General features: G+C 42.6%; 2 protein-coding genes across 3 annotated transcripts in view; both read right to left on the minus strand.

Annotated features, from left to right (window-relative positions):
* The window catches only part of arfgef1 (ADP-ribosylation factor guanine nucleotide-exchange factor 1 (brefeldin A-inhibited)), a 66672-nt gene extending 64485 nt beyond the window's left edge, over positions 1 to 2187 (minus strand). Inside the window, exon 1 of one of the 2 annotated variants that reach the window (XM_035412780.1) lies at positions 1847 to 2187. In XM_035412780.1, the coding sequence (XP_035268671.1) occupies positions 1847 to 1970 (124 nt within the window). In that variant the 5' untranslated portion in view covers positions 1971 to 2187. The remainder of the gene's footprint in view (positions 1 to 1846) is intronic. The other variant, XM_035412781.1, reaches the window with a different exon arrangement.
* Positions 2188 to 5396: 3209 nt separating this feature from the next.
* Positions 5397 to 19774, minus strand: part of cpa6 (carboxypeptidase A6) — a 33433-nt gene continuing 19055 nt past the window's right edge. Inside the window, exons 3-11 of the mRNA XM_035412271.1 lie at positions 18855 to 18979; positions 17604 to 17718; positions 16229 to 16330; positions 15841 to 15945; positions 14445 to 14555; positions 14241 to 14331; positions 12155 to 12357; positions 11879 to 11963; positions 5397 to 11615 (exon numbers count right to left, since the gene is read on the minus strand). Coding sequence (XP_035268162.1) covers positions 11425 to 11615; positions 11879 to 11963; positions 12155 to 12357; positions 14241 to 14331; positions 14445 to 14555; positions 15841 to 15945; positions 16229 to 16330; positions 17604 to 17718; positions 18855 to 18979 — 1128 coding nt within the window. The 3' untranslated portion in view covers positions 5397 to 11424. The remainder of the gene's footprint in view (positions 11616 to 11878; positions 11964 to 12154; positions 12358 to 14240; positions 14332 to 14444; positions 14556 to 15840; positions 15946 to 16228; positions 16331 to 17603; positions 17719 to 18854; positions 18980 to 19774) is intronic.

Raw genomic sequence — 19774 nt, forward strand, 5'->3', positions numbered from 1 at the left:
TTAAGCTACCTGTGAATAACAATCTATTAAGGGCTTTAATCATGACTATCATTACAATGATACCGCTTTTCAACTGACGCAAGAAAAAACATATTAAGAGTGAATTATAATTCTGTTTTATTGGAGGGAATTAAATTTATAAATTGTGAGGTATCAGAATCTCTGAGTTAAGTACTGTGGCAGAAAACACTAACTGAAATACTGAATATCCACAAAGAATAAGGGTCACCAGATTCTTTGCTACATCTACAGATACATCTTATGAAGTACTAGTTGCCAGGGAACTGAACAGTTTCACACAGTACAATAACCACATGGTAAATCTGAGACAGCCACAAATACAATGGCAATGGCAAACACAATGCTCCAAGAGCTATCTGATATTCGCTTTATCTAAAGCAGAAATACTACGACATAATATAGCCCATTCATACTCATACGACTTGCGTCTTACAATGACAGATGGTGTACTCAGTGTAGTATAAATGAACTGTCACGGGTAGATCTGTCAGTCACCTGACTGATGCACATTAGAAGGTAACTCAAACCTTCCAGAGATGTTTGATTTTGTTCATTTGTAACACTGCAATATCATCGTACACCACGTGTTTTCCTTTTTTTTTCTTTTTTACAAGTTTACTGCAGGTACACTAACCATATGAGTTTATTTTCCTAAAGCTGTGTCATATGATGTGCACATTTACACACACAAAACTAGTTCAGCGTGTCTAAATAAAAAGATAGTCGTGAAAGTGATGTTCTAGAACAGTCAGTTTGCTTGGGAAAGCCTTTTCCCTACTGCTTAAATACGATCTCCCAAAGACAAAGGGTCGGTGTACAAAAGGGCTGTCCTCACCCCCACTGATAGGCAAGCAAGTGCAAGCACCTGCACACCCTCATTATCACGGAAGCAAAGCTACCTAGCTAGCAAGCAACCTCTCTAAATTCAGCACTGTCATCCCTATTCGTTTCTCTATGACAGGAAAAAAAGCGACCATACCGAATATTACCATCTGGAATAATTGCCTCGAATTGTTTTATCTATACGTGCAGCTGATCGCAAGTTATAATATGCTTAGTTCTTTTTCATGTCTGCTTATCTGTCAAGGTGCCCGTCTCTCCGTCCCAAACCAAAGGAAAGCAACAAAAGAATTTGGAACTGATACATTGTTCTGTTCTATTCTTGCCAAATAGCATGACTAGCTAGCGCAAGGGTGTCTAGCTACCCAAGTAATCCGATATTTATGTCAGTGTCAATTACATTGCTTATTATAAACTAGCTAGCTACCTACCTACTTAGCAAAGCTCATCGAGAGCTAGTGAGCTGCCAAGCACAAATTATTTTTTTAGAGGCACTAGTATTATTACTGGCTAGTTCGCTAGCTAACGTTAGCTTCCAGTGCCCTGAAATGTAACCACCCCTGTCGTTCTCCAGCTCCATTTGAACCATTGAACCAATTACCTAGCTTTCTAGCTAATCTATGTTTAATAAGCATTCCCAATTACCTAGCACTACATGTACATATACGGGAAGATAATATTTAAAAATGTTGACGTCAGCTACAACATTACTGACCTTTCAGTTACAGGAAATATTGCAGTGGCTAATTAGTAAACTAAACATCTATTGATGCGATAACTGGCCCCAACACCTTGCCGGTACTGGTTAGTTCTGGCTACTGCTTTGCAGCTGCGAGTTTGCTTGCAATTGTAGCTAGCGAGGTAGCTTGCAGCTACCCACAGATACACCTAGCTAACAATATTCCCAACGTTTAACTATCTACTGAGACGTGCGACTACCTATGACAGCCAACACTGTGATATGGATAGCTAAAACAAAACTCACCCAATGCCACCTCACAGGCTTTGCGCAACTGAGAATGGTGTGCCTTTTTCACCTCCTTGTCGGCTAAGATCTTCTCCAGCGCTCGGGTTAAAAACATGTTTTTCGTCTTTTTCCCTTCATACATGACGCGCTGGAACTGGGGCGAGGAGTGCCTGTCCCAAGGGCAGAAATGGCTCCTGATCTATCGGTATTTTAAAAAGCGCTACCGATATGGTCCTAATATACAAACATAAATAAATACGGAAGGTGGGCAAAATGTACACGGAAATCCCTCAGTTTTCCATTAGCAGCTTGCCTGCGCCATGTTGGAAGGAAACGACGTCACGCACGTCAAAACGGCCGCAATGAGGCAGGGTGAGTCAGGCAGTAGTTCAGAGAGGGGTAGGGATAGAGAAAGAATAGAGAAAATGTGAGCGAGAAACAGATTGACAAGTTGTGTGCATTGCGCGTATCCATGTGCATCAAAGCGCTTTAACAGTGGGTTAACAATTCAAGTGGTCTGTTCTGTTAACCGGTCATCCATTTGGCATCATTTTTCCATACTGAAGTAGGCTTCTACATTTTACAAGTTGGTGTATTTAAGTGACATAGCCACTAGTGCGCATATCTGCAGTAGGTGCCCTGCCTCATCTGCAGTGTAGCTGCATTCAACAGTGCAAGATCCTGTGAACTGCGTTGGCGCTGTTATTTCTGATTGGTCAACGGACCTTGTTCGGAAGTGTTTGATCACTTGTTTTGATTTTACACCAGTTTTCCCCGACCATACTATAAGCACATAATTCAACACAGAATAACATTTGCTTGAAAATTACGATTCCCTCAAAAATATATATTTTTTAATGAATTTTAACTGGAGTAGGCTAGTTGGAATCCCCTTCTATCCGGGTCAGAACTGACCCGGCATGGTTCTGTAGGAGAAGCGTTTCAGAAGGAATTCAATGTTATTCAAAGAAAGAAAGTACAGTATATGAAGTTCTTCCTTTTCTATCCATGCAATAGTTTGTACTTTGTATGGTTTCATGGGCATATTATTGCACTACTTCATTATGGTGACTTCATTGAGCTTTTTTCAGCTTTTGTGAAAAAAATCCTAAATTTTCAAATGATGGCTCAGTGGTGAGTCCTCAGAGTATTATCCTAAAGCTGAACTCCTCTGGCTTATTGTACCAATACAATCTTAATTCTCATGGGGTTTTAAGCAGATCCTTATGATCTGTTCTGTTGTGTTGCAAGTGACCTCTTAATGTAAGATGCACAATAGTTACTTAAACAGAATCTAGACACTTTTTGGGTGGGATACAATTGCAAAATGTGAGTAACAGAAATGCCTGTGAAAATTTGGAAAGGTTTTGTGTATCAAAGTCTTAGAGAACCATTTGGGGGAAAATGAATGTGACCTTTGAACGCTGGTGGGAAATCTTTATTTTTATTGTCAGAAATTTGTTGAGGCGTTCAAGTTTTTAGGTTGAAGATAATTAGTGCATGTCACAATTAAATGAATGCATGTGTAATTTGGAAAGAACAAGCACACAACACACATGACATAGCTTGTATCTTATTCTGTACTTGTGGTATGTGATGTAAAGTAGCCAGTTACATACCTTGCTGTTTTGCGGCTTTGGCTTGCATTTTGGCAGTGATTTTGCAAGAGCAACAGAGCCTGACTCAGCAATTCTGCCCCACCCTTGTCATTTGGAGTATTGGGGTAGTGAGTTGCCTGAATTTCAAATTTCCCTGACCATCTGCAAGTCTGTACATCTCAGAGTGCCCTCTTCCTTGTTAGCCTTTTAGGCCATTGATACAGACCTTTTTTGGTGTCACTTCAATTAGTTGATCTTTCACCTACTGATTGAAATGTATGATTGAATTTTGACTGTTGCACAAGCCCTACATTGCTTCAGTAGTCTGAGAGGTGATTGCAGGACCTTGACCTAAATCTATAAAGAAAAACGGATTAAAACGTCCCTCGCACAACTCCCAGATGTTGAGCAAATCTAAAGCACTAGCCACTTGCAAAGTGATCCACAATCATCACTATGGTCCACACTCAAATCCTGACTATGCCAGCACTGTGGCCAGCTGTTTAACTGCTATGTGTGCTCTGCACTTGGTTGCTGATGCAGTAATTTTGGATTCTGTTCTATTCTTCTCGTAGAGCCTGGACAAACATATGATTGTTCACTCTTCTCAAACCACACATGTTCAATGGAGCTCACGTCTGGTGAGGAGAACTGTTATCTGTGGCATAACTGTCCCATTCTCATTTTGTAAGTAAGCCTTTGTTACATGCGCTGCATGAGGACGTTTGGTGTACTGTTGGCATGTTATTATGTCAGGGTGAATGCCCAGGAAGGCCAACAGCTGAGGTCCCAGTAGTTCAGCAACATGCTTCTGCACTGTGTAGCCAGGTTGGCATCAATAATGAAAAATGAGGTTCTGTGGTGACTAGACACTCATGCCCAGACCATCATATGTGGGCATCCCATTCAATTAGTTTGTTGTCGACAACAACAGTTAAGACATTGTTCTGCACTTCTGCATTGCAAGACATGTCAATCAAAGTTGTAAATCGAAAACCTTCATCATTAGAGTACTTGACTCCATTACTGACACAAACTCGTTCTTTTTCTTGGGTAAAAGAGCATTGACCAATGTGCATTTTACAGGCTTTTGTGACTTGGCTGTTCTAGCACAGTCTCAAAGTTGGAATGGGATCTTGCTATTTAGCAAAGCACTGTGACTGGTGGTCTCCCAGGCCATGACACATTTTATCTGAGTTCAGCTGAAATGTCTTCTTGTGTTAAAAATAGCATATTTTACAGTATAACCACAAACTGACTATGCTGATAGTGATTTAATTAAACTAGGCATTCAAAATGACCTAATATGCAGGTCTTCATTTTCCTATTTACCTGGGCATGCAAAGATAACTATCATTGCCCATCGTAATGCAGACATTAATTTGCAGTCTAGACATACGTAAAAAAATAAAATGTCTTCCGGTGGAGATCAGACTATTTTGGAGAGATTCCCAACAGCCAGATACCAGAGGCTGATGCTACAGTATATGCAAAAGAACAGAGAGAGAGCAAGAGTCCCAGTGGTACTGTAATAGAGAGGTGTTTGAATGTTAATGAGATAAAGACAGGGCTAAGGAAAGCCCAAAGTCATTGCCTGCAGATGACAAACTGGGGGAATGCAATGGCACAATATAACATTCAGAACAAAACCATGAATATATTTGCTGCGCAAATACGAATAAAACATTTTATAAAGTAGAATTTGCCTCTCAAATCCTCTTTAGGGTATAAGGGATATTTAATGAAACAATTCCAAGGGTTCAGAGATAGTTCTCCAAAAGTTATATACAGTGTACATAGTTCTCCAAGAGTTATACACAGTATTTATCATTTTTGAGGTTTTGAATTAACTAAATGTATTTGGGCAATGAATCACAGAATTGGCAATTAGAAGTGAGATTTGTGTACGGTTGCACATACAATATTTGCAAAAATATTCTTTAAACTAATCCAGTGAAATACTATGCATGCTTGTCCACATATTTTATTATAGGCATGATATCTGAATATTTTGACAAGAATCATATCATATCTTTTTTTAACTGAGATAACAAACATAACATGCACACGCACACAAAAACACACACACTTGGATTTAAATTATTAAAGTTCTTAATGTTTTGTCAGATACTTCAGGGTTATGTTATTCACTATGGTTGTAAGTAAAGAAGTCAATTTAGTATATTACTGCCCATATTCTGCAGTGCCTAATTATTTTCTGTGTAAGAACATTAGTAGTGTATCTTGTAAATTCATGCGTTTAAAGATTGTGTTTAAACATTCCACTGTTAAATGACCACAATATAAAGCTAACAAATTGCAAAATATCATTAAATCAGAGAATATTGTGTTATGTTTAACCTACAATTTGATTGCTGTAAAATGAAGAGACCATCATTTTCTCACTCCATGGGCCATTAACACAAATGACCTGGCTCTATGTGTATTGAATCTCATTAGTAAATTTATTGTATTATCTGCTTGTTTTTACTAAGAATTCCAGTGTGGTGTATTAGGCATGTTGCTTGTTTTATTTTTTTTCTGCAGAAATGATATAGGCCTATATATGGAAGCATAGTAAAAGTGGAAAATTAATTAGTCAAAAGGAAAGGGGAAAATATCCACCTCACACAGTAATATTTCAGTGTTGTTATATTAAGCAGGTCCAGGCTACTGTCTGAAAAAAGCTATTGGTAAATTGATACTTCCTGTGTTCTGCGTGCTTGTTGTAAAACTGCGTGCTTGCTGAGAGAATGAGAGGAAATGATATAAGGAAGTTCAACTAGGGCGGCACTCCAGTGTGATTTTGGAGAAATTCCATTAACAGCAAGCACCCACAGTAATTGTCAGAGCTCATGGACTGTCTTTCTTTTTGGTGTTGGTTAGAATCTGGATGGCTCAAAAGGTCAGCTCTCAGGGCAGGTTCTGTGATTTGAAGTAGACTCTCACAGGGCTATAACTTCAATCATTTTCAATAATTTTGAGTCTCAAGTAGAGATACCAGTTTAAAAAAATATATTTTCCCTCTTTACTCTACTATCTGGAGTCACTAACTGTGCACAGATAGGAGGGGGGACTGGAGAATCTCATACTGGCAACAATAGTTGCAGTAGGCTATAGACTATTTGTGCCCTACCCTTATGGACTCCAAGTCATATTCACCTAAATGACACAAACTGCTCTTTTGATGAATGCCGTTACTAGTTAGTCAATAGGCAACCCCAGAGATAGCATTTTAAAAGTTAATGGAGGGATTCACAACTTTTAAACATCCGCTCAGACACACAAATCACAAGAGCACTGAAGTCAAGCTTTAGGAGAAGGAAATATGTGTGACATGCTTTTAATTTGACTTCTGCATTCTAGCTTGCTGTGACAGGAATTCCCTTACTGGGACCTCATTGGTCACATTGCTGGATCTTGACTGTTAGCAAGTGATGCATCAGTAGTCATAACCTAGATGCAGTCCATTATAACTGGGCTCCCATAATCTTTGACAAGACTTAAGGCAACTTCACAGGGGTCTTGCAGATTATATCATAATCCTAAAAGAGTAGCAATAGCTAAGCACACAAAGCTCAAACCAAACTGGTTGATCACATAGCAGGGCAGCGTGGATGATACACTACACTACGTGGCCAATAGTATGTGGACACCTGGCATCCAACATCTCATCCAAAATGATGGGTATTAATATGGAGTTGGTCCACCCTTTGCTGCTTTAACAATCTCCACTCTTCTGGAAAGGCTTTATACTAGATGTTGGAGCTTGCAGTTGGCTTAACAATTGACCCCAGGTGTTGGATTGGGTTGAGGTCAGGGCTCTGTGCAGGCCAGTCAAGTTCTTCCACACCGTTCTCGGCAAAAAAAAAACATTTCTATATGGTCCTCACTGTGTGTCCAGGGACATTGTGATGCCGAAACAGGTAAGAGCCTTCCCCAGACTGATAGGGAAGCGCAGATTCATCTAGAATGTGATTACATGCTGTAGCATTATGATCTGCCTTCACTGGATCTAAGGGGCTTAGCCCAGATCATGAAAAACTGCCCTAGCCCCATAGGGTGTCCAGATACTTTTGGTCATATAGTGTACCAGTAACTACTGGAAAGTTACATTTGTTTTTGTTTTTTTACACTTGGTCGTTGCTGTCCCAAGGTGTGGCTGTTAGTTCACCACAACAGTCTTAATCAACGGCAGGAAATCATGATTTCTTCCCAATGAGAAAATCAGAACATAATTCAAGCAGTTCTGTAGATTCTTTTCTGAGAAAGCATATTGTCCATTCATTCTGGGGCAGCTGTATTTGAGCCAGTTTTATCTACTCACTTGAATTTAGTTTTAATTCAAGAGCATCTTACAATGATGCAAGTCTAAACAGGATGAACACCCTGTTCTAGAATTCTGGAAGGCATCTACCTCAACATATAGCACTGAGCGTGATCTGATCAAACTATATGGTATACTGGCTCATTAAAATGATATAGGCAGTCACATTTTAGAATGGGGAAACTTATTCAGGCATTTTATCTTGTCTGCAGTGTGTGAAAAAAGCACGGACTGGCAGACAATGACTGTCTGTAAAATATCCCAAATAAAGAAAAAGCAGTTAAGATAGTAAATGGTTGACAACTACCTCTAACAACAGGCTGTTATCTCTCCACAGAAAACAAGAGATTGACTTTGCGCAAGGTTTCTCTCCGCACTCTGTTGAGATATATGGATCTGTTCCCTGTGACATGTTTAGAATGTGAAAAAGTCAGAAAGTCTTAATTTAGCTCCAGAGGAAGCCATTGCGCTTCAGGTGTGCCATTGCAAGCACAAGCACCTGCCATGCAGATATTTACTGAAGATTGTGACTGCCAGAAATATAATTTGTCACTGGAATGAAAAATAATTCATTGAGATATTGGAACAGCTATAGGCCAGGCTACGTGTGCTTTGTGGGAAATGTCAGTGTTATACGTGCTGCAGAGAGCAGACACACTTAGTGTATTCCATATTGTGGTGTCAGGGACAATAAAAGCAAGCGCAAGCTTCTGTCAGACTGGAAATATGCTTCTGATGAATACACCGTAAAAGTTTTCACATGTCAGCCTCTCCTAAAGCTGCAGGTCTGATTAGGATTGTGTGAGTGTGCAGGTTTCCCTTTAGGCATAGAAATGGACACGTGCATTTCACATACCCCTGAATTAGTTTACTCTTATGGATTTGGACGGGTGAAAGCCTATCCTTAGTGAGTGACAGATGAAGACAGGGGTGATGTATGGAAGAAAAAGTTTTAGAAGTTTCACTGCACGTCCTCCAGTGGGCGCCAGTCCAATGTTGTGACGATCAGTTCTTTTTGAAATCTCAGTCACACTGTCAAAAATTATTATACAAATTATCTTGCATTCACTACCCCCATTGATTCTTCAGGTCATAACTGCAAATGAGGATTCAATTCTGAGGTGACCTACCTGTTTTAATAAAGGTAAAATAGTAATTTTAAAAATAAGGCTATATGTGTCTTTTCTAGCTTGTGATTCTATTCCACATTTCAACAAGAAGGTTATACATGAGAACCAGGAAATGTAGTAAAAATGTATAAAACTTTACTTTCATCAAAAATACACTGTTCAATGCCCCTGTTAACAACAATTGTAGCTGTAAAATCATGAAATAAAATAAATACCAGATACAAAACAATGCTTATTCATATGACTGAATACAAATGTACAGCTTAGCACCTTTGGAGATCCACTGAAACATAATTTGTAAATGCCTGTGATACTGCTTTTAAAATGTATACTATGCACTAGTGAAATAGCCCCATATCTTTTGTAAACATTTTCACATTGTTAGAAATTCTACTGAAATGTACCCCCCTTAACACTAAGGAAAGTGGAATTGAAGGGGATAGTTTGTGTGTTCTGCGTTTGTGCCCCAAGATACTTAATATCTTGACAAGCTCAACATTAATAGTCTCTTTGGAAGTCATACTGCCCACAATTAACTTCATTTTTCTGTGCAAGCTTATCTGTGTGTGACCTGCTTGTCACTGTTATGCTTGACACTGCACTGGCAGCTCAAGATTCATGCAGCTCCCCACTAATAGAGAAGCCAGGACACTTTTCTAAGTCTGTAGAGCCTTGTGTTCACCTACTGCCCTGAGCTTTATGGAAGGAAGCAGTGTGAGAAGAAGTATTATGAGTGTTAGGCTCTCTTAGTGGGACAAGGGGATTTGAGTATTCAGAGTAGGCAGCATTACTGAGATAGGAAGATTGAGTACTCAGAGGAGGGCCTATTATTTAGGCAGGGGGATACAGTAGTCCGAGAAAGGTTTATTCTTGAATCGTTGAGTCAGGAGGGAGTATCATGACTAGGGACTATTGCTGATATAGGAGGAGAAAGTAGCCTGAACAGGGTCTATTGCTGCTATAGGAGGAGAGAGTAGACTGAACAGGGTCTATTGCTGCTATAGGAGGAGAGAGTAGTCTGAACAGGGTCTATTGCTGCTATAGGAGGAGAGAGTAGACTGAACAGGGTCTATTGCTGCTATAGGAGGAGAGAGTAGTCTGAACAGGGTCTATTGCTGCTATAGGAGGAGAGAGTAGACTGAGCAGAACTGACTGCTGAAGTGTGGGGAGAGGGCTATTAGGATTATGACTAGAGTCTATGGCTGAGGGAAATCAGTAGACTTCTGCAATCACTGCATAGTAATTAAGCTGCTCTACAGAGAGGGCACAGAACGCTCCCATTGTAATGAAGAGTCTTCCACATTATTCAGTTCTGACCTTTACCTGTCAAACACACTGTTGTTTGCAGTGGTCATTACTGTAAAGCACTATTTTTTCCTCTCAAAATGATCAGTGCACACAATTCAAACTCAGAATTTGTCTTAACAAAGACAAATGCCAAATTAAGGAAACTGAGTGCCTTCAATTTCAATTGCCTCAGTAGGCTAGCAAGATTCAACAAAATCAGACTGGGTTGTACATACTTTACAACAATGCAACAAAAGAACAAAAAAGGCACCTAGGAAAATGATGTGGACTACAATAAAATAATGAACGAGAGAAAGAGTAAAATGAAACATATCTCGGGCTGCATTGCTTTGTTTTATGCTGCACCACCAAAAGAAGCCAAAAGAGTCTTCCAGCAGCCTCCACCGAGAATGGGCGGGGTGCATTTATGTCACCTTTAATCTCGCTACTGGCTCATGGCAAATCAGGTTATGAGATTTTTGACATTTTGTCTATTCAGTAATGAAAGGCTTGCATATGAGATGGATGTAGCACTTTAAAAAAGTGATATCCAATCTGAAAATAGATCTGTATGCAAAAACAGCAAATTAAGCTGAGACTATGTTTCAAGTGCTTGAGTTTTCCTTTTGTATGTAGTGAAATGTCCCATGGGTACTGAGTTGCTACTGCTAATAAATGTGATGGGAAAGGTCAGAATCCTATCTTCTGAATTTCATTGCCAACTCTGACCTTTACAATTTTTTCATTAAGAGCCTTAATTTAATTACATATAAATAGACTGAGGCCTTACATAATCAGTTACTGCAATTGGCCCCTATACAAAAACAGCTATAACATATAAACAAAACCCAAGTGTATGTGTTTATGTCGGTTAACAACGTCTGTAAAGTAATCTGTAAGTCAGTGCCTGGCGTGTTATCCCACCACCAAAATAAACATACTTGTACATATATGTATGCATATATAAATCATGCATACATACAGATATAGTATGTATACATACACATATTCATTTCCTGAAATTAGGCTGATCTCATTAAAAAAGCCTCAAATGTTACAATAGGGTAGTTAATTCTTACAATATACCTACGGGTGAATTAAGCAATGCGTGCACTACAGCGCTGTTCGGGTAGACTGCTCCCTTTTCTTGGCCTGTAAGTGGCATCAGGAGGGATACTGCCGGTGTGCCGGTTGGTGCCGCGGTGGTGAGAGAGAGAGAGAGAGAGAGAGAGAGAGAGAACCAGAGCCCAGTCCTCACACCGGGCACTTCTTGAGCAGGCCCGAGGCGATGGTCTTCACCGCCCTCGTGGTCTCCGTGCAGGTGGGGTTGATCAGGGTCTCGGGCAGCAGGAAGCCGAAGTAGCCGGTGTCGCGCAGCTCGAAGGCGAAGGCGTAGGGGATGCCGTTCTTGTAGGCCCAGTCCATGGAGCTCCCAGAACTCACGTCTGTCAGGGACAGAGAGACGGTGAGACCTGCTCCAGTCTCCCGCAGGACGCCGCCAACCCTGCCCTGACGAGAGACTCGCTTAAAACACAGGAGTTTATGGAACAGACCCACCTCAGATAAAGGAGACGGATATATGGGATGAGAGATGAAATATAAGGCAAAGCACATGATCCGGTGACTAGTGTCCACATAGACACAAATCTCACGCACAAATGAATGCTGCAGCATACTAGAGGTTCAGAGGTTCATATGTGAGACTTACAGAGGGTGGTAGAGGCAGGTCCATACCGGTACCTCACACCATAAGCCGAGTACAGTGCGGTAACAGCATTCTGAGCAGCTGATTCCTGAAAGGACAAGCGAGCAGCACATCATTCCGGTGATCCCAACCGCTCTACAGACCATCGGCGTTGAATGACACCATTACTCCTTTTCTAGTAGCTAGGTACTTAAAACCAAAAACAAAACCTCAGGGCTCAGTACTTCAAAGTGTTGTTGTTTTTTGGGGAACCGGTTTCTGACAGAGGCGGTGACTCACCACGCAGCTGAAGTTGGGAATGGTGGCGTACTTATAGGAGTAGGGGTAGAGGAGCATTTGGGCGTAGGCGTGGATGGAGATGTAGGCTCTGACGCGCTTGCGGTGTTTGCGCAGGAACTTGGCGACGGCCTTCACTTCGGGCTCGGACTCGGGGAAGGGCCCGCAGTAGGTGTCGTCACAGGGGTGGGAAGAGGCTCCTTCATCTGACAGCAGAGAGCAGTGAGAAACCTGGTACAGCGAACATGCAGCATTCCTGATTACACGCACACATTTTCTCAGCCATTTACTCCATTGTACACGTGCACTTCGGCATTCAGAATTCATTCTGAAGCTGCTGTCATCTTGCACTGCAGCTGAGAGAGCTTTGAAGATACTTTTTGCAGAACCTTAGTGACCCTCAAGAGTTGCAAAAACAACTTGAGATTTTTCCTCCTCTCACTCTTACAACCCTTAAGGTTTTCTCCACCAGAATATGTAAATGGGAAGTGCTTTACATGGCATTTCTCTAGTTTTCAATGACATGAACATGAACATAAACTCCATCAGACTAGACAGTAAATATTAGTTGCAGATAGTAGCTTGTCAGAAGTCAGAAAAAAAAGGGGAAAAAAATGTGGAAGAAGCTAATGATCACTTGTATATGCTAATCAGTTGAGAATGCAGTGCATTCTGGGTAATACAATGTGGTAAACAGACCAGATTAATTACCAAAAGATGCAAGCAAGTGGGTGAACACAGATTTCTCTTTCCTGCAAATATCCTCTCTTCAAAATGTGCTGGGATAGAGGGGTCAGGGGGTCACCCATGAGAGGAACTGCACCTTCTATATTCAGTATTGTTCCAAATACCACTCCCTCTCACCTGCTCTCATATGCTTTCCAATGATAGGAGCTGCTCTGCCAACATTACACTTTTGTCAAATGCATTAATTACAGTGACTGACTGTACGTCATGTCACAAACGCAAACAACAATGTGCACATTTAGATCCCACACAGAAGTCACAGAAAGATCATTTCATAATTTAATCTTCAGTAAAAATGAAGAATTTTCCATGAGTTTTTCTGCTGTGCACATGTCTCACTGCTCTAAAAACACTGAACTAAATATTTTGCAAATCATATCCAAGAGAAAGGCTCTCAGAATCAGTGGAAAATTCTGGAACAAAATGTAAAAACAGAAATGGAAACAGAAGCTGACAGACAGGTTCAAATGCTGGATGGGGGCATGGAGCTGTTGTATGAATGAGTGAGTAAAAATATCCATTCCAACAGAAAAGCTATATACTCTCTTGATACAGCCATCAAATAAACAAGTAAAATCCAATAAATCTTATAATAAAACTGTAAACGTAATAGGACGATAGATTGTTTACTGTTATCATAAAAGAGAGAGCTGAGGACAACAACTGTGGTTTTGGGACGCAGAAAGAATGCAGTCACACAATAGCAATCTTGGGTGTTAACTGCATGAGTACTGTGCACAGGTAAAAAAAATAAAGCTAGAGAAAGTCAACCAGAGCTGCTTCCTTATTTGCATAAATATCAATCTGTTTATGCAAAAGATTACACACACGGGAGCAGATGCTTTCCTGACAGCACTGCAAGCAACGGGACTGGCAGGCAGAGCCTCCGCACAAAAAGGAAGGAGCCATCACCGCAAACATTTAATCCACGCTACGCTAATTAAGCACACACATTACCAGGAGACCCGGCTCCCAGCACCGAAGGGAGGAGACGCCAAACTCCCAGCTCCCGCGACGTTTCTAAGGGCGCGGCGGACTGCTCCGCCTTAAATTATGTTTGCTCTTCTCAGGAAATCTGTTTTTGTTTATAAATATATAATTTTGTTCAAGCCTTTATCAGCCCTGAAATGCCTGTGTTCAGCTGCCAAAACAAAAACAGCGGTCCAATCTAATCTTAAAGGCTTCCATCTCACCTGCCTCATCCCCTGCTACTGCTTTTCGCAGATTACAGTGCTCAACCTTAATGCATTTGAGCAAAAGAAAAAAAAAATTGGTTTAGGTGAACAAAGGTTTGTGTGAGTTTCTCCATCAGCCTGAAATGGCTGAAAGATCAGAAGCTTACCACACCACTTCACTTTCCAGTTTCTGTTGGCATCCACCCCTCGGCACTGATACTTGGCATTTTTAGAGCGCGTTTTCCTCCAGAAACGGTCCTGGTGTAATGCAGTGAAGTAAATGAACACATAAATGAACACTTCTTAATATTGTAAAAAAAAATTCCATGTTGCAATTGTTAATATAGCAAAACCAAGGAGCATAGTGTTACCGTTGTCCAGCTGTAATGGTAGCCATCGACGTTGAAGACAGGCATGATGTAGAAGTTGAGCTGATTCATTAGTCTTCTCATTACGGAGTCGTACTTATATGAGTGCAGTGCCTGCAATTAGGATAACTGTTGTCATGGCAGTGCAGTAACTGAACAAGAAATAAAAAGTCTGAATAAAAGTCTCCTTTGGCCAGAACCTAATTAAGGCTATGTTGCACATTACAATGTGCATGTGTGCGTATGTAAGTCTGACACTTAAAACAAATGTATGGTATTACAGGGGAAGGCAGTTATTGCATGTGTGAAGTGTAACTGCTTCCAAATTTTGGGTTTAACTTGGCAACCATTTCTCATGTTTATTGCGTAAGACTCCCAATAGTTCCAGCTCAACAGGGCAGCACCTGTTGTTTTTTTAATGAACATGCTGGGTGAATAATGCACGGTGTAAATCTCACACCAACGATACCCGGTTGCGTCAGTCGTATTGGTTGGCTCATTAAAGCAGGATGGATGACCCGACAGGTTCATCTCGGCCTGGCTGATTCAACTGCAGCACCATCCTACTGAAGCCCTGCTGAGCCAAACTCTATATCACCCAACGCAGTAAAAAAAAAAAAACATCCACTGGGCTTAAGCTTCCCCCCTTCCCCACCCCACATCGGTGCAAAAGAACCAATACAAACACAGAAACAACTCTTTCAGAAGACGGGCGTTTTCCTGGCCTATCCTTAACAGCCAGGGCCCTGGGGGATTAGGGCATATTTAACAGACTGTAAAGTCGAATTTCCATTCAAGCAAAATATTAATTAAGCCTCATGGTACACGGTGCTGAAGAATAGGATTAGAGAAAGCAGATTTGACTGAAGCAGTACTGCGTGACCTCTAAGCAGGCTCAGGTCCAGGTTAACGCGTCCTCCCAAAAGCTTCGACACCCTGCCACACTGTGGCGAGACCGAGGTACTGCAACCTCACAGATTTGACTCCGCACTGCCTGTGCGACGTGTTGCTGGGGAAACCTTCAATAACAGGCTGCCCAAGCTCACAAATAAAAGTAGCCGCTTAACGGCATTAATAGGCTGACATTTCCAAGTACTCTGCAGGGATTAGAGGGGACCTGGTTTAATCAGGGATGATGGCTGATGTAAGTCATATGGCCAGGGAGTTCAGCTCAGGGGCCTGTCTTCAGAATCTCCTCAGTTGCCCTTTGGGCATAGTTCACCTGGGCTCATTTCTTATTGGTGACCTGCAAAGCTTTAAGAAAGCCTTCAGTCTCTGATGAACAGGGTTGGATCGCTGGTGGGTCTCTGGCATCCTGCCAAGCTGCAATGGGCAGTGGGGATCAGTCAGGGACTCTGGGCAGGGGCATTAAAAACCAAAGGGTAAGGGGATGGCGCACCTCTTTCACAAACCACTGGCAGAAGGCCGGTCCAATCCACTCCCGGGCGTGGACCCCGCAGTCGATCCACACGGCCTTCTTGTAGGAGCGAGTTCTCTTTCCTAGCTGGGGACAGGGGCGACATAGCTCAGGAGGTAAGACCGATTGTCTGGCAGTTGGAGGGTTGCCGGTTCAAACCCCGCCCTGGGCGTGTCGAAGTGTCCTTGAGCAAGACACCTAACCCCTAACTGCTCTGGCGAATGAGAGGCATCAATTGTAAAGCGCTTTGGATAAAAGCGCTATATAAATGCAGTCCATATAGCTGACAGGACGAGAGACCGGTCAGTCCTCTGAGGCGCAGTTTCAGCCCAGTGCCTGCAGGGGGCCCCCCCTCTCACACCAGCCATACCTGAAGGATGTAGAGAGGCCTTCCTTCAAAAGACCTGCCGATGGAGAACATGTCCACTAGGTGCGGGTGGGTCCTGTTCATTTCATACATCCAGCTCTGGATCTAGCGAGAGGGGAAAGGACAAATCGAGTCTGATCTAATGATGCACAATGGGGCCAATTACGCCTTTCAACTCCGGTCCTTAACACGAGACCTTTACGGGCTAGAGCTGTAAAATATTAAATGTCATAATTAGCAGTATTAGCTGTAACCTTTGGATCTAGGTTACTCCTCTGGGATCTGGCTCACGGTCCTCATTGCATTGATCTGGCTTTGCTTTACAGGCTATTATTACCATGTTCCCCATTCCATCTCTTCCAGGTGTCTCGGCACCCTGTTATGACTGCACTTTCCCTCCCAAGTATACGGTCTGAGCTGAAACACCTTCACAAATGTGATGAAGGGACAAGGTGTTCTCGCTCCGACATGTTGAGGACAAGAGGTAGGGGCGTCTGCATTTTTTAACTGTTTTTGTTTTTGTATGGCTTTTGGTACTGTTGTGGCATGCTCGCACAGGAACAGATATTTTGAGTCCATTATAATGACGGGCCTATGATCTAAACTATTTTAATGGCTTCCAACTTCCCACCGAGTTGCAGTGTCCATTACACGTGACCACTAGAGGGCACCAGTAGGCAGGGTAGGTCCCTGTAGAAGAGAAGCTAACCCCACCCCCAGACCCCCCCCCCCTCCACCCCACCCCCCCGCCCTATCCTTGCAGAACAGCATTACTCCCCATCTCTCCAAAAGCACCGTCAACCAAAATGGCATACCTTCGAACCTCTGTTGTGTAAACAGAGACCGAGACAGGAGGAAGCAGCGGGGCAGGCGGCGTGCCAGCGGGTAGATCACGGGGCCTAATGCTGGGGTTGGCACGCAGAGTGCACAGCGGCTCCCTGTCAGGGAACCTGAGCTCCATTTTAATAATGGGTTCTGCAAAGCCTCGAATCCTGACAGAATGTGTGGGGCGGGGACGGGGTGTGATGGGGGGGGGGGGGGGGGGCGGTGTGTGGAGGGGGAGGGGGAGGGGGAGGGGGAGGGTGGAGGGGGGAGGGGGGAGGACCCAGTGATTGAGAGATATCACGTTCCAGGATGTTGAATGCAAATGCACTTATCAAAGATGCCTGACTGTGCTGGTGAAGGGAATGGCTGGAATCTGCAGCTTTTCAGGAGATAACAGTAAATCTGGCATGGCTGTGGAAACAGCCCTTCTGTGCGGTGACTGCTTTTCGCAGGGACATTCAAACCTTTTCAGAGCCGTGCTTTAGGTTTAAATCCAGTTCTCAGGAAATATCTGCATTTGCCACATAGGTAGCTGGTAAAAAAAAGAGCTTACCTCTTCCAGAGAGTGGTACACCTCGTAGTCATACTGGAATTCTGAACGTCGCTTCCTGGAGGATCTATATCCTGTTTGCTTTTCGATTTCACTCTGAAGATTGGAAATAAGAACCCTGTGGAAGACATTACAAGTGGTCAAGAGTGCTTGGGGTACAAAAACAAAAACTTCACGCATAGACTAGTAATAGACTAGTAGTGAGTCAACATAATTTTTTCATTGATAACCTTCTGAAAAATGAAACACTCAGTGGACATTTGATCTGAACTGTTTCATATTGTTAAAAACAAAATAATCCACTGAGATATACCGTAGTTGAAAATGCAGAGTTGAGATTCTGTCAGACTTAATGATCCTGGTATAACTGCTTTTTCGTCTAAAGGCAGTCAAAGGCAGTAAGGTATAGCAGAAATGACTGGAAAGCAGCAGACAGGGCAAATCCTCGAATACAAAGGTCACATGTCAAATGTGTGACAAGATCTTAGCTTTTGAATTGTCTGGTTTTTGAGTTGAACAACTTTGTGCACTGACAGGCCAATAAGCTTCAAGCTTAACAGTCCATCCCTGCATATGAAAAGCTTCTTTTAATCACTTTTTTCTGCTCCAAGGCAGTATGGTGCTCTGGAAGATGAGTGTGATGATAGAATTACTCATGAATTCATTCCCTGTCAAAGTAGATTTATTGGTAAGTGTGTAAATACTTTGGGCCACCCACAGAAACGTTCATATTCTAACCATAACCTCGCCATTACATTAAGGGTTAAAGTATTACTTTAAAAGAGCTGTTTTGCTTATAGTGACATGGAATGGGACAAAATGAAAGGGGTCCCAGACTGTCTGCTGCCCCCCCCCCTCCCTCGCCCCATACCCAGCTGAATTACACTTCAAAGGCCCCTGGCTCGAAATGACATACATAAATAGTCAAATGTAAAGCAAAGCCAAGGATTCAGTCAAAGAGGAGGAAGGAAAAATGGCCTGAAGGCAGAGATTGTAAATTGCGGAGTGTCTCTTGGCGTGGCGTCTTTGGTAAACCCCATCATTCCTGCTGATTTGGGATGAGTGAAGATGTGAGATGAAAGCGCCGTTTTCCTAAAAGGAGGGGTGACTGAGCACGTGCAAATCATATCCTTGCACGGGACGGCGGGCGGCTGTCACCTGCGATAACGAGCGCGAAACAGATGTTGCGCTCCCCGTCTGCGTGAGATGCGCAGCTGCAATGAGAGGGCGTTCCCCGGAGGGCGGCTGCCTTACTTGTGGCGGATGTGCGCCCGCTGAAGGCCGGCCCTGAGGCCTCGCGTGTGGTTCCGCCCCACGTGCAGGTCCACGTCGCCGCCCTCCCGGATCAGAGCTGCGCTGTTGGGCCTCCAGAGGTCCACCTGTGGGGCGAGAACCGGGTCGGTGAGCCGCACGCACCTCTACCTCCGTCTACCCAGTGCCACCCTGGACAAAGGCAGGCCTGTTTCAGTGAGATTCCTCCATTTTACTCAGGAGAAACACAGCAGGGAAATATTAGTCTCTGCCTCCTACACAACACGAGATGAGCTATGGTGAATGCTGATTGTGCTACAGTAGGCATTTGGCCAAACCCCAGTACACAGAGTGAGGGATTTCTCGGATGAAGCTTGCCATAACGTCATGCAAATGAAGATCCCAAGCCACTCAAAGGCAGAATCATCTTTTCATTTACTTTCCTAGAAAACACCATTCCCTCGGGCAATCTATGTAGGTTGTAGTCCACATATTATCCCATTTATACTGTGCAGCTGAATATTTTCTGAGGATATGCATATTAAATAGAATACCTTAACCAACAGTACACCACTATTCAAACCCACAACCCAGTTTCTGCTACTCTAACACTACACCACACTAAGCTTTGAGTAACAATAAAAGTTTTTCCTTATACATACAAGTGGGTATTTCTGAGTATAAACTGGATGCATGTGATATGACAAAAATATCACAAACGAAATGACGTGATCATGTGTAATTTAATGTTGAGATCACTGAAATCAAAATGGTGAAGAGGAGGGATCTCCTTTGTTGGGGTCTGTTCTGAGTATGTTGACAACAGTGCAATAAGAAAGGCAAACTTTTCTTTGCTAAATTTATGACAAATTCTTCCCGTGCGATTTTTTGTATTATAAATCTGATCCACCAATGTCTTGCAT

Source organism: Anguilla anguilla, chromosome 4, assembly GCF_013347855.1.
Source record: "Anguilla anguilla isolate fAngAng1 chromosome 4, fAngAng1.pri, whole genome shotgun sequence".
NCBI lineage: Eukaryota > Metazoa > Chordata > Actinopteri > Anguilliformes > Anguillidae > Anguilla > Anguilla anguilla.